Source organism: Electrona antarctica, assembly GCF_951216825.1.
Source record: "Electrona antarctica genome assembly, chromosome: 7".
Classification (NCBI taxonomy): domain Eukaryota; kingdom Metazoa; phylum Chordata; class Actinopteri; order Myctophiformes; family Myctophidae; genus Electrona; species Electrona antarctica.
The window spans coordinates 42,051,629-42,065,630 of record NC_136812.1 but is presented as its reverse complement, the minus strand read 5'-3'; the positions used below and the strand labels follow the sequence as shown (position 1 = coordinate 42,065,630).

At 42.4% G+C, this 14,002-nt stretch overlaps 2 protein-coding genes and 1 long non-coding RNA gene across 4 annotated transcripts in view; all 3 read left to right on the top strand.

Moving 5' to 3' along the window:
- The window catches only part of LOC306927171, a 2,887-nt gene extending 917 nt beyond the window's left edge, over window positions 1-1,970 (top strand). The window contains exons 2-3 of the long non-coding RNA XR_013790498.1: window positions 342-412; window positions 1,435-1,970. This is a non-coding gene — a long non-coding RNA (uncharacterized lncRNA). The remainder of the gene's footprint in view (window positions 1-341; window positions 413-1,434) is intronic.
- Window positions 1,971-8,414: 6,444 nt separating this feature from the next.
- LOC306925998 (uncharacterized protein) lies at window positions 8,415-12,555 on the top strand. The gene is made up of 3 exons (XM_079505196.1): window positions 8,415-9,375; window positions 10,631-10,744; window positions 11,297-12,555. The coding sequence occupies exons 1-3, from the start codon at window positions 8,607-8,609 to the stop codon at window positions 11,395-11,397; spliced, it is 984 nt and encodes a 327-aa protein (XP_079361322.1). The 5' UTR covers window positions 8,415-8,606; the 3' UTR covers window positions 11,398-12,555.
- A 743-nt stretch (window positions 12,556-13,298) lies between these two features.
- The window catches only part of psmd1 (proteasome 26S subunit, non-ATPase 1), a 59,351-nt gene continuing 58,647 nt past the window's right edge, over window positions 13,299-14,002 (top strand). For both annotated transcript variants that reach the window (XM_079506855.1, XM_079506856.1), the window contains exon 1: window positions 13,299-13,473. In XM_079506855.1, the coding sequence (XP_079362981.1) occupies window positions 13,458-13,473 (16 nt within the window). In that variant the 5' untranslated portion in view covers window positions 13,299-13,457. The remainder of the gene's footprint in view (window positions 13,474-14,002) is intronic.

Genomic DNA, 14,002 nt, shown 5'->3' with positions numbered 1-14,002 from the left:
CTTTGGTATGGAACATAAAGATAGCCGAAATGTTGCTGGTTCACTAGCTGCATTTGAAGACAGTGTGCGGGTGTTGCCTTGCTTTTTAAAGCTATAATAATGAAATTAGTGTCAAAGTGTACATTTATAGGGTCATTACTTACTATTCACTGAGTAATGAATATGAGACATGTTTTAGACTTTAATTGAGACACAATCCAATGTCTACACTGTGAGAGCATGAACCATGACATCCGCAGAGAGACATATGCATGCCTGCCTCTGCAAGGTGCCTTACATGATACTGCAGCTACTATTTATTTATTTGATCTTTTTCGTGTTTATATCTATTTTTTCCCCAGTTCGGCTAGGTCTCCGCGTCTCTCTCGCTGGATCTCTGGATCCTCAGACACTCTTTTCCCAATACATGCAGGTCAGTATGTTCAAATTGTTGATGTTTATATAGACACAGATAGACGGAGAGAGAGAGAGAGAGAGAGAGAGAGAGAGAGAGAGAGAGAGAGAGAGAGAGAGAGAGAGAGAGAGAGAGAGAGGAGAGAGAGAGAGAGAGAGAGAGAGAGAGAGAGAGAGAGAGAGAGAGAGAGAGAGAGAGAGAGAGAGAGAGAGAGAGAGAGAGAGAGAGAGAGAGAGAGAGAGAGAGAGAGAGAGAGAGATTTGGCTAGCTGTTTAAAGGTCACAAACTGAACTCTATTAGCTTTAGTCAGACTTTCAGGTTTATCATTCATTCCACAGTAAACAATGTACTGTATCTTCATGGCCCACACACACGCTTGTGTTAAGGAACTCACTGAAAGGTCAATTTAATGGCACCTTCCAATTAAGAAGTGTTTGTTAATTAAAGGATTAGACAAAACGAATGTTTTTAAAATGCTTTTAATTGGTGCACTAAAACCTCTGAACAGATTATATGTATAGCAATATGTCTGGGTCCCCACCCACTCACTCAGGGTTGACGCGTCACACCTGCAGTGACGGGAGGGGCACCAAAATGTGGTGTTTTGATTGGACAATGAGGGCACTCCCTTATTATAAAAGTACAAACTTTTGTGTATGTTCACATGACCTGATGAAGATCAAATAGATCGAAACGTTGTCAGAGAATTTTCAATAAAGAACGTCTTTCTTGTACCTGTGGTGTGCGGGCTCCATCCACTATCTACTAAAGTTTCTTTAGCCCAGCACCCAGCCTGTCGATGTGCGTATTCTACGTCTGCTCACAAAACTATTCCATAACATAAAATAACACTTTTGCAGCAGCAGCACACTCTTGGCAAGAGCTGAGAACAGCTCTTGCCAAGAGTGTGCTGCTGCTCAACACTTTTGCTAAAATCAAAACAAAAAGTTACAAAATAAAAAAGGTCATGCAGTCTAATAGTCCTCATTTATTTATGATGTTTCACTCTTTGTTTTCCCTTTCACTCTTTGTTTTTCCAGAAACCTGGCCTTTATAACATTGGAGGGAAGAATGGATTTTTTTCAATGCAAATATTGGGAGTAAAGAGAGTGAACTCTGCACCTTGAGATTTCATAATGTGAAGCCCCGGGTCCTCTGCAGTCTGAATCTTCATGAGAGATCAGTGGAGAGTGAAAACATAACCATTCACTAATCACTATTTTCTTTGATCTTTGTTCCCATTGTCAAAATCAGACGTTGTAAGTGGCAGACTAATTAAGTGTCTACATTCAATATTACTCCACTGCAATTTACATCTTACTCCAATACATTTCCCTGTGCCCCCCAAAGTAGGCCTACTTGTTACATTGGCATTCTAAGGCAGTGAATAGAAAAATGTGTGCAAGTTAAACTTCTCAATAGGCTACTGCAGGTCTGCTACAACACATTTTAAATCAATCCCAAAGACTTGCCACTGCACTGCCATACTGAGGTGTTTTATTTCTTCTGCACTGTAATGTTGTTATACATTTCAATTTTATGTTAAGATTTGTATTGTTTCTGTATTCTTTGTCCTCAGTATACCGGCCACATGAAATTAAATGAAACTAGAAAAAGTGCCCTTCTGGGCACAGGTCTCCACCAGGAGGATAGGAGTGTGTGTGATGTTTGGCAAAATGTTTCGGAGTAATATAAACATGTTTTTTTGTTTGTTTGTTTCTTGCAACAATTTTCTTCGTTTTGTTGAGGAAATGCAGAGCCAGATCACTCATAGCATCTCTGAGGATAGAATTCTGGATGAGCAGGACATGTGCAGCATCTTTTACAAAACGGGCTCCTGAAAACTTTGGAAGGCAATCTTAGTGGCTCGTCTTGATCACATGACTACAGAGACCATGTGTACCGATGTGCGTGAGATTTGGATTCAATCTGTGCGACTAACACAAACAATGTGTTTTGCAGAAATCGGCCTCATGGTGGCACTATAACCGGCAGATGTGTAGGGATGCAGGGAAAATGTTTTTCCATTGCCTCTAGGGAGTGCGCATACATAAGTTGTCGATGCAGTTATAGGTAAAAACAGGAATTGTCCTGTTATAGCGCCACCGTGAGGCTGATTTGGGGGAAAAATAGTGGCATGTCACCCTCGGCCTAGTGGAAATGTGCGTGTATAATTTCATGGAAATTGGACACTGTGTTTGTGATTTGTGGCATTTTGTTTGAAACGGACCAATCATGTGAGTTTTGGAAGCCAATCTTAGCCAATCAGGATGGAAGATGGGAAATTGTGCAGATCTGTGTTGATCACATGACTATGGAGATAGTGTATACCGAATTGTGTGATGTATGGATCAAATGTGTACGAGTTATCTACAGAAATGTGTTTTGCCTAAATCGGCCTCATGGTGGCGCTATAACAGGCTGTTGAGGAATATTTGGGGCAGAGGTTCGTCGTTGGCATCCAGGGAGTGTGTGTGCACAGTTTGGCATGGATCGGACCAATGGTGCCAGAGATTAGCTGATAACGGACAGACGGAAGGACGGACGGACGGAAGGAAGGACACACACACACACACACACACACATGGACGGAGTGCAAAACATACTCTCTCCCCATGCCTTCGGCCTGGTGGAGACAATAAAGCAAATCCCACTCTCAGATTACACAGCAACCAGAAGTACTGAATTACTGGATGGTGATTTGTCCAAACAGCTTTGTGGGAATACAAAATGCAGAATGCATTTCCCCAGCAGTGGACAAGTCCACTGACACCAGTGATAATGGTCAGTTGGTGGTGTTTGTGAGGTATTATGATGAGGGTATGAGGCAAAGGGGGAGTTTATTGAGTATTAATTTAGTGTTTGAGTGGTGCAACCACTATAGACAGCTATGTGTGTGTCCCTCCCTGTGTCCGAGCACGGAAATAGCGTTTTTCAGTTCCAAGTATTTTGTAGCTGCAGATATCATGATATATCGTTGATGAAATTTCATACAATATATCGATATATCGCAAATATCGCAATATATCGAATATCGTGATATTATCGTTATCGAGGGCCTAATATCGCGATATATATCGTATCGTGAGGTACCCATATCGTCCCACCCCTAATTAGCAGTACTGATGTCAGTATCTTGTCTTTAAACAGTGCTGGACCCAAAAATAATCAAGTGAAGAAAAAGAGAATGTCCACACAGTCACACGATAGGCTGCTTGCGTCTTTTTTAATTGTAGGCTATTTATTTATTTGTATTATTAATTCAACCAAACAACAACTTATCATTATCGCCCATGTGCTTCAACAAGTTGACATTCAGTCACAGTGCTGTGAGAGCTCGGGCCCTGATGTGACATCACATCTTAAATCTGAGGCTTTTTTTGTATACTATTTAAATAGTCTTGTGAGTCTTGCTATTTGTCCCAAAGTGACTATAATACATTGCTGCTATTTGTTTCAAAAAAGCTTTATACCCAGCATTTAACATCTTTATAACGATGCAATGTAACATAGCTCTGTTTACAAAATGCCTGTACCCCCTCCAACTGTATTTACTGTACTTTCCCCATTTTCAACTGCTTTTATTATATTTTGACACTTGCTTTGGCAATGTAAACGTATGTTTTCTCATGCCAATAAAGCTCCTTTGAAATGGAATTGACATCCATATACAATTCCACTTATAATGTAACAGGCTTTTTACCTCTCCCCCTCCTCAGTAAAATCTGATTTTTGGAAATCGTTTAGATGTTTTCTAAATTATAATAATCAACACAATAGCACAAAGCTTTTTAATTTGAATTGGTTGTGGGGGGGCGGTAAGGGACCTGGATATTGTATAGGGGGCACTGGACCAAAAAAACAAAGGAAACTGTGCCTTAACAAAGCATCTGATAACATCTCAACTGCTGAACTGATCACACAACCGACACACCTGCTCACCTGATTCAATCTCACCTGCTAATAATTCCTCCCCCTGCTCACCTGCTGCCAATCGATCTTCCATCTGATAGCTCTTACCTCACTCACCTGTCACTAATCCATCTGATATAACAACACTAATCCATCTGATATAACAACGCTTACTTCACTCACCTGTCACTAATCCATTTGATAACAACTCTTCCCCCGCTCAGCTGTCACCAATCCATCTGATAATAACTCTTCCTCACCTGTTGCCAATCTAGAAAAAGTGCCCTTCTGGGGACAGGTCTCCACCAGGAGGATAGGACTGTGTGAGATGCTTGGCAAAATGTTTAGGAGTAATATAAACATGTTTTTTTGTTTTAGTTTTTTGCAACAATTTTCTTCATTTTGTTGAGGAAATGCAGAGCCACTCATAGCATCTCTGAGGATAGAATTCTGGATGAGCAGGACATATGCAGCATTTGGAACGAAAACGGGCCACTCCTGAAAACTTTGTAAGGCAATCTTAGCCAATCTGTGTAGAATCTGAGAAATCCATGAAATCCAAATCTGACTACAGAGATCATGTGGACCGATTTGCGTGAGATTTGGATGAAATCTGTGCGACTAAGCAATGTGTTTTGCAGAAATCGGCCTCATGGTGGCGCTATAACCTCCAACCGATGTGGAGGGATGCAGGGACAATGTTTTTCCATGGCCTCTAGGGAGTGCGCATACATAAGTTGTATACAGATCGATGCAGTTATAGCTCTAAACAGGAATTGGCTTGTTATAGCGCCACCGTGAGGCTGATTTGGGGAAAAAAATTGTGGCATGTCGTCCTCGGCCCTAGTGGAAATGTGCATGTATAATTTCACGGAAATTGCACACTGTGTTTGTGATTTGTGGCATTTTGTTCGAAACGGACCAATCGTGTGAGCTTTGGAAGCCAATCTTAGCCAATCAGGATGGAAGATGGGAAATGGTGCCGCTCCGTGTTGATCACATGACTAGATGGAGATAGTGTATACCGAATTGTGTGATGTATGGATAAAATGTACATAAATGTGTTTTGCCTAAATCGGCCTCATGGTGGCGCTATAACAGGCTGTTGAGGAATATTTGGGGCAGAGGTTCGTCGTTGGCATCCAGGGAGTGTGTGTGCAAAGTTTGGCATGGATCGGGCCAACAGTGCCGGAGATTAGCTGATAACGGACGGACGGAAGGAAGGACGGACGGAAGGAAGGACACACACACACACACACACGGACGGAGTGCAAAACATACTCTCTCCCCATGCCTTCGGCCTGGTGGAGACAACTTCGGCCTGGTGGAGACAATGATTACTATATTTACCCAGGGTATCTGGGCTAAGCTCAAGAACTTGTTTCCAGCCAGGCCCTGCTCATAGAACACATTTCATCGTAGTGGTTCAATGCCTTGTTCAAGGGCACTTCAGCGGTGGTAATTTTAACGTGTCGGACCGCTGATTCGAACTGGCGACCTTCAGGTATCAAGACCGATCCGCTATCCGTTCGGCCACCGCTGCCACACAACCCATGTGTCCCTGGGTCGCCAGTTGCCCATGTATGCTGTGTTTATCCACACCAATAGCAACGCATGAACGCAACAAAGTTGCAACTGCAACCATTTGCAACAATATCCGACAACTGCACCGACCTGCAACAGGTCAATTCATACTGCTGCGACTGGTTGCAATTTGCAACTACCGGTGTTGCGAATTGTTGGTGTGGACTGTTAAGTGTCTCACTCTCAAGTCTCAATGCATTGCAATATGTAAAGCACTTTGGATGCCTTGTTGAAATGTGCTACAAATAAACTTGCCTCATGCCTACTGTCAGCATGATCAGCATGTTATTTCTACCAAGGAAAAGGAAAATGGCAGCAACAATCAGATGTTCAGAACTACCTATACATTCTGTCACTACATGACTTCAGCATTCTCAAATTCACCCTCAAATTTGAGTCAAATGGACATCAAAACTGCATTTTGTTCATTGATTGATTGATTTTTATTTCACAGTATGCAGAATGGGTACATTTCAAACAAAAGTACAGGTCAATACAAAAACTGTTACTGTAAAGACTTGTTTACATAAGGGTCCTCCATTTTCAATTCATCAGAACATTTAATGATGTTGCATGAAGAAGCTATGAAGAAGAAAAATGAAATCATCATATACAGTTAAAAATCACACCCGTGTGAACTGAGTGGTGTAAGGTCTGTCTGACGTAATGAAATCATGTCTGACGTAATGAAATCACACCCGGATGTGATTTCACAACTGGCTTTTTTTGTGCAGAGAAAAAGGGCATGGTTGCTACGGTCAATCCAGTTCACCTGGGTGTGATTTAATTACGTCAGAAATTATTTTGAACATAGCAACCATGCTCATTTTTTCTGCACACAAAAGCCAGTTGTAGGAGTGGTTTACACCACTCAAAAATCACACCTGTGTGAAGTGAGGGCGGCGCTCTTATCATCGTACATCATCATAATAAAATAGACACTATGCCTATTTGCTCAGACACTATGACGTAAAATTCTCCATTCATTGTCAATGGGAGTTTGTGTAGGACACTGGACACAGTTTTTTTTTTTTTTACTTTGTTTTGGGAAGCCTGGAGCCTTGTTTTAAAGGCATTTGAGGTGTTGTGGTACCAAGAGGTGCATGCATAGTCGAAGAAACCTTGTATGAGGGCTCCTGTTAGGGTCTTCAAGGTGTTTTTGTTGACCAGTGAGGAGATCTTATACAAGAATCTTGTTCTTTGGTTGACTTTTTGAGTGGTGCAACCACTCCTATAGACACTCAAGGCCTATTCATAGTCTGGATTTTCGGTGGTGAGCTGACCACCGGAGCTGAAATAACGTTGAGCGGTGGTGAGTAAAAACAGAGAGAAGGGCTGGAGCGGTAGTTTGCTCTTCACCGCGGCTCGTGACGTCATGTTGTAGTTCGGTGGTCACCCCACCACCGAAAATCCAGACTATGTATGAGCCTTTAGACAGCTATGTGTGTCTCTGGCTGGAGTGCTGACTGGCTGGCTGTGTCCGTCCCTGGCTGGCTGGGTCTGTCCGAGCACGAAAATTGCTTGTTTTGGTTTGTTTGCACAACCATGTGTCACTGTTGCGCAGCCTAACACACACACACACACACACACACACAAACTGTATGATGATTTGGGGTGTTGACAGTACACGGTAACTCTGTCATTTCGCAACCATTTCGGACTCGGTCTGGAACTTCTGGGGACCCCCTGGGGACCCCCACACAGAGTTGCACCACTCACTTCACACAGGTGAGATTACATTGGTGGCCATTTTATCACCAGAAAGATTTGCCTCCAGGATGGAACCTAGATAATTTCATCTTTTCGTGTGATATTGCCACCTGCCGGCCTTGCTGAGATTACTATTTTATCCAAAGAGAATGGATTCAGTTTTTCCCAGGTGTGAAGATAGTTTGTTATCAGCGAGCAAGGTACAGATTCTACAGAGTTCAGAGCTGAGGGCCTTTTCAACCTCCAGTTTGTTCCTGTCCGAGACCAGCAGCAGTGCCGTGCCGAGTCATCAGCGAACAAGAACTAGTTGCAGTCACAAGCTGATGTCATGTCATTTGAAATATACTAGGAACAGTAAAGTCCCTATGTACAGTATGCTTCCTTGTGGAACGCCACAGCTCACTGGGAGGGGGACAGCATTCCATTCACCTCTCCATCTGTTCTCTCCTCTCCAGGTAGAGAGATTTGAACAGTTTTATCTGTAAGACAGACAGACAGTAGGCTATAGGCCTATAGCATGCTAAAATGTGCATTCTAAACATTTATCATTAGGCTATACTACTGCTAGCCTCTACCACTACTGTCTATTATGGACCAAAGCTAACTGTCTACTACTACTAGTACTAATAGCCTAATAATAATCAAAGTTATCATCATCATCAACATCTCTATTGCACATAGCATATTTATTAACAAGTCTACTCTGTTCTGTCTATATTCTTAGCCCTGTATGACCCCGCCTATACAGGCAGCTGGGTTGGCCAATGGGGATAAATATAGCCTTATCCTCATTCTGGACCCTCCCTCTGTCGATCCGTACTTCCTCCGACCCTGAGAGAAGTGAACCACTATCGGCATAGAGTCCACGGAGCAGGGTGGATGGAGTTGTCATTTGGGGATCCTTCCTTGTAAACAACTAATTGATAGACGATCGCATCGCACAACAGTGATTGCCTACGTTGTAATTACTCGACTGTAGTGGGAGTAGTCGTGGGTAGGCTATATCATGGCGAGCACGAGCAGCCCAGATGACACGCGGCACTCCGAGGAGGAATTCCAAAAGGTTATTGCTCAAATCGGTGGCAAGGAGAGGATTTATTTGGTAAGCAACGCATTCAGACCCGAGGAGGAAGGCGAGGCTGGACTGTTGCAGGAGTTTGTCCGCAGCATATTTCCAGCAGAAGACGCCGGCGCTAACCTTGCCAACAGCAGCAGCAATGGACCGCAGCTCCCTGCGTCTCCAAAAACCGGTGATCATGTTAGTGAAAATTGCGTTTGCCACGTCGGTACCAAGGCTTTGAACGCAGAGAGCGAAGTGGCTGCCGTGTCAACGAGGCCAATGGACTTGGCATTGAAAGCCAAGTCGGTGGGGGAGGAGGATAATAAAGTTCAAACGAAAACAGCGACAAGCATTAACCTCTGTAGCCAGAAGCGAACAATAGACTGTCCGATCATAGTGTTCCTGTTCAGGCAGGAGTTTCTCAAGGGGGGCTCAGCCTCAAACGAATTGTGCGTGAAAGAGATCTTGAAGGACGTGAGGGCTCGCACTAAACGCGCCGGTGCGCCGCCTGCACTGATGGGGTTAATACGCGCCGCGGCGGAGAGCGTCGAGACCACCGACTGCGTGGGACTCCTGGAGCGCCTGATCCGCTCAGTGTTTCGGAAACATTCTTCTGATGCAATCTGGGTCGGAAGTTTCATTCCAAAGACTGAGAGCAAAATACTCGCCATCAAGACGAATGCCTGCAAAGTGTTCTATTCATCCCAGACATCAGGTGTGGTGTGGTGTTAGAGTGGGTGACAATGTTATCACACGTAAATATGAAATTACCTACCTAGGTTCCATCCTGGAGGCTAATCTTTCCGGTGATAAAATGGCCACCAACGTAATCAAAAAAGTCAACCATAGAACAAGATTCCTCTACAGGATCTCCTCACTGGTCAACAAAAACACCTTGAAGACCTTAACAGGAGCCCTTGTACAGGGATTCTTTGACTATGCATGCACCTCCTGGTACCACAGCACCTCAAAGGCCCTTAAAACCAGGCTCCAGACTTCCCAAAACAAACTGGTTAGGCTCCTACTTGATCTAGCCCCCCGAACCCACCTCACCCCTGCCCACTTCGACAGGCTGGAATGGCTTAGGGTCGACGACAGAGTACAGCATCTTGCAATGGGTCTGGTCCACAAGATTCGATACACCACCAAGATACCCATGTACCTGTCTAGATACTTCCTTAATGTTAACGAAGTCCACACCCACAACACCAGAGGGAGTGCAACGAACCATGTACAACCCAGATTCGGCACAAACAAGGGACTAAATTCTTTTCGCTCCTATGCCACCAAAATGTGGAACGCCCTACCAACTGTCATTAAGACATGCGAATCCCTTGACTCCTTCAAAACCGCTCTCAAAGGGCACCTACGGATGGCTGCAATTCGAAACTGGCCCCCGTAAAATCTGAATCCCCCCCCCCCCGCCCCCCCCTTTTTTTCCCCCTCACTGTATATATCTCTTTTCCCTTTTTACCTCCTTTATGATGAATTCCTGTTCTGTCTATAGAAGTGTCTATTTGTACGTCTCTAAATGTTTTGATGATTTGAACATGGTGGACCCTATTGGAAACAAGTGTAATGCTTAAATGGGTCGTCCACTCACAGTTAACAGCCTTTGTATTGAGTTTGTGCTTGAAATGTACTGTAATTCTGCAAACTGTTAATAAATTCTTCAATCAATCAATCAATGGGCCTAATCTAAAACTGTCAAAGCGTTATCTTTAATAGCACCTGTGTGTGTGTGTACCCGTTAAATACACTGACTAGGCTATATTGAATTATCATGGCTTTGAGCTAGTCTAATGTAGGTCAATGTATCCAACCATGACACTCACAAGACCTGTCATATTTTTGTACGTTTTCCCAGGCTCGGGTGCAATGGACCACGAAAACAATAAGAGCCATTCATGAGAAATCTGCCCCTATGGATGAGCTGCCAAATTGTTAAATGTTTCTTATTGCCTTTTCAGATGATACCAAGGATAGAGGGAACACGCTTTGCTGGCCATTCCAATGTTTTTCCTGTGCTCTTCGAAGAAGACATAGTGGCCAAACCAATAGCCCTTCAACCAATAGGCGAAGAGGTACAAGCACATCCTATTTGTGAAATATTTCCCTGCAGACATTCTGTAAAATGTAAAAATCCCTATTTACGAGTGTACTAATTTGCCTGAATAAAGAAGGCGCTGGAGCAAATCTGATGCTTGGAGGTGCAAAGCACAGGAAGAAAATCACACTTGCGTGAAGTGAGGGGCGCTCTTATCATCATACATCATCACATTCCGTGCTCAGCCAATCGAATCATCACATTCCGTGGTGCACACACACACACACGAGTGAGAGGCTAGTGCCCCTCAAAAAGGCTCCAATCATTTGAGTTGCTCCAGTGCCTTCTTTATTCAGTTACGTGTCCACTCCTGATAAGCGGATCAGCCTGCTCTTGGCTTTAGGAATATTTCATATTGTGGAATATCTCATTAAGCCTGTACTAATTTGCCATTGATTTACGTCATTTCGGTGACGGGGAGATGCCCAAATAATATACTATGTCGTCCCAATTTAATAGAATGCTAGTCCCATTTTCCTTCACGTTAATACCGGTACTAGAACATAATGATTGTGTGTTTGTTTTTCAGGTGACACAGGAAGTATAGAGGAGGGCATTCCTCTCAAAACCGATTCCATGTCTCCTGGATCTGTGGACTGTGGAGCACCTGACCTGACAGTGATAGCTTAACTTTCACCCCGTCACTGTGAGTCTGTGTACTCAAGGATCACACACTGTGAAGTGTAAACATTTTGAGGATTCTGTGCAGTCGTCACATTGGAGACAGACATGCTTTAGGTGTTTTAGGTGTCACAAGACCTGTTCTACTAGATTGAACAATTTACAACAAACCGCTTGACAAAAGCCTTTAGTTATAGTTTGTCAAAGTGTAACGTCACTCAAGGCAAAGGGCTGCCCTTGACTAAAGAATTTCTATACTAATAATCATAGGAATTTGTTGACGATTGTTGTTCATTAGCTGATTTAGTCGACAAATCTGTATAATTGTGTTTGCTGTGTACAATCGTGCCGAAACCAGCCTTTTCAGGTTGATGACGAGGTTATTGAGTATAGACAAAGGCGATCCAATCGTACCCATGGGTGCTGGACAAACAGCGATGCAACAGGAAAGGAATAAAGTCCACAACACTGATTTTGTCTCTGCTCCTCTTGTTTATTTATTGCTTCATCTTCTTCAGGAATGATCTTCCTGAAGAAGATCCAGCCGGATGTAAACGTTGAAGCAATAAACCTTTGGAGAACAAACCTTTCCTGTTATTGAGAATATAACATTTTAATATTGATTTAACATTTTAATATTTATTTCACGGTGGCTACCGGCCACAAATAATTCATTCAGCATTGAAACAAGTGCAGTAAGTGACTAATCAACTAACACAGTGAGTCTTTGTTTGACTAAGACCAAACTGACCAAACAGTTATTCGTCTATGACCTGACAACCCTACATCAAACACTATATCACACAACATTTTTTTATCAAATAATGTTTCAGTTATATAATATTTCACCCTATCCAGCAGCTTAGGACTGAACTGGAGTACTCTTACTTAAGGGAGAACTAATGGGCTTACAGTATTAGAGACACTTCAATGTTTACCTATGATGTATATGAATTTAGCCTATGAATATGAACTATTTTGTGCCTTTGATATTTAACCATTCTGTTAATATGTATTTATGATTCTGTACTGGATACCATTTTTTTTTTTGGTTTTGTTTTTTAATTCTGGAATAAACATTTTAATTGTGTTGTGTGGAAGATCAATTACAAATGTCATACAAGAGATTTGAAAAATAAAAAGCACAAGATATTAGAGAGGACTTGATGTTTTGGGCAGATGACTGAGAATCCCAGAATCCCTACATTTGTTTTGGCAGTGAATCATAATCAGTTGCTTTCATATTCACGAAGCAGGATATATGTAGGCTACCTTATATTTATGTAAAAGAACTATGATTGTCCAGATCCCATATGCTTTTAAATGTCTCAATGAATAGATACAGGATAGGTGGGCACATTGCTTTAGAAATATGACAAAATATCAAACTGGCCAATAGCCAGCCCTATGATAGACTAGCTGTTAATAAACAGAGTTATACATTTAGTATGTAAAACAACTGATTGTCCAGATCCCATATGCGTTTAAATGTCTCACCTGGGCTCTCATATATAGAATATGGGATTGCATTAATAAACAGAGTTATATATATTTTTTTGTATAAAGAATAATAGTTGCCACAAATGTGCAAGTGCTTGGATACATGATGGATGTTAGTTTTATGGTTCACTTCAGAGACCTATTCAGATTCAGAGTGCAGGTAAAACAACTGATTCATGCGAGATCGGTTTTTAGAGATGCCGGTTCAGGGACCGACAGGATTTATGCTATATTTCTATATTTATCTTCAAACAAACAGAGGAAATACGTAAATATATTCGCCCTCTAACAGACTCGTTGCGGTTTACCCTGTTGTGAGAATGTGGGTGAGAATTAATGCAGTTTATAATTATTTCCATCAGGCTTAGCATCGGTCCTCCCAACTGTGGGTCCGTTTGAGAGGAATTTACGTCGCTCGCTAAACAAAAAGCAAGCGTCAAACAGCGGCTGTAATCTGGTGGTGCCACTCTTTCACACACACAACATTTTTTCATTTGTTTCTCCTGTGAGAATTTAAAAGCCCCAAAACGGGACAACAGTGGCGTTGAGGAGGGACTGACGAGCCAAACATGATAACATCCGCCGGTAAGAGATAGTCATTATATTAGATGTACGGTAATTAATATTGTAGCTAGCGTTTTTTGCTAACACCGCTAACGGCCATTGAATTAGCTGAGTCACACAGCAAGGAGTTCAGTTTAGCTAGTGAAAGACAATGAGTATTACCGGTACATTCCCAGAAATACACCGTTATTTAGTTGCTTACGCAAATACTCTGGTTTATTTAGATTTTCTTACTGTATATATCGTATAAACTAAAGTTAAAAGCACTATGTATGTAGCAGGGTGACAGCGGCAGCACTCCATCACCGTTACAGCGCATTGTGTTAGCAACATCAACGTATTTATCATATCCTAAAACGTTCACATATATTTTGTGAACGTTTTAATATTATAGGATAAGGCTGTTGCTAACATATTTATAATGCTGCTGCTGTCACATAATATGCAGTATGTGAATGTTTTAGCACGGGCCAGGGTAATGATGTTGCTGACACACTGAGCTGTGACGGTCTGCTGCTAGTCTGTTATGATTCACAGGACAGCAGATTAT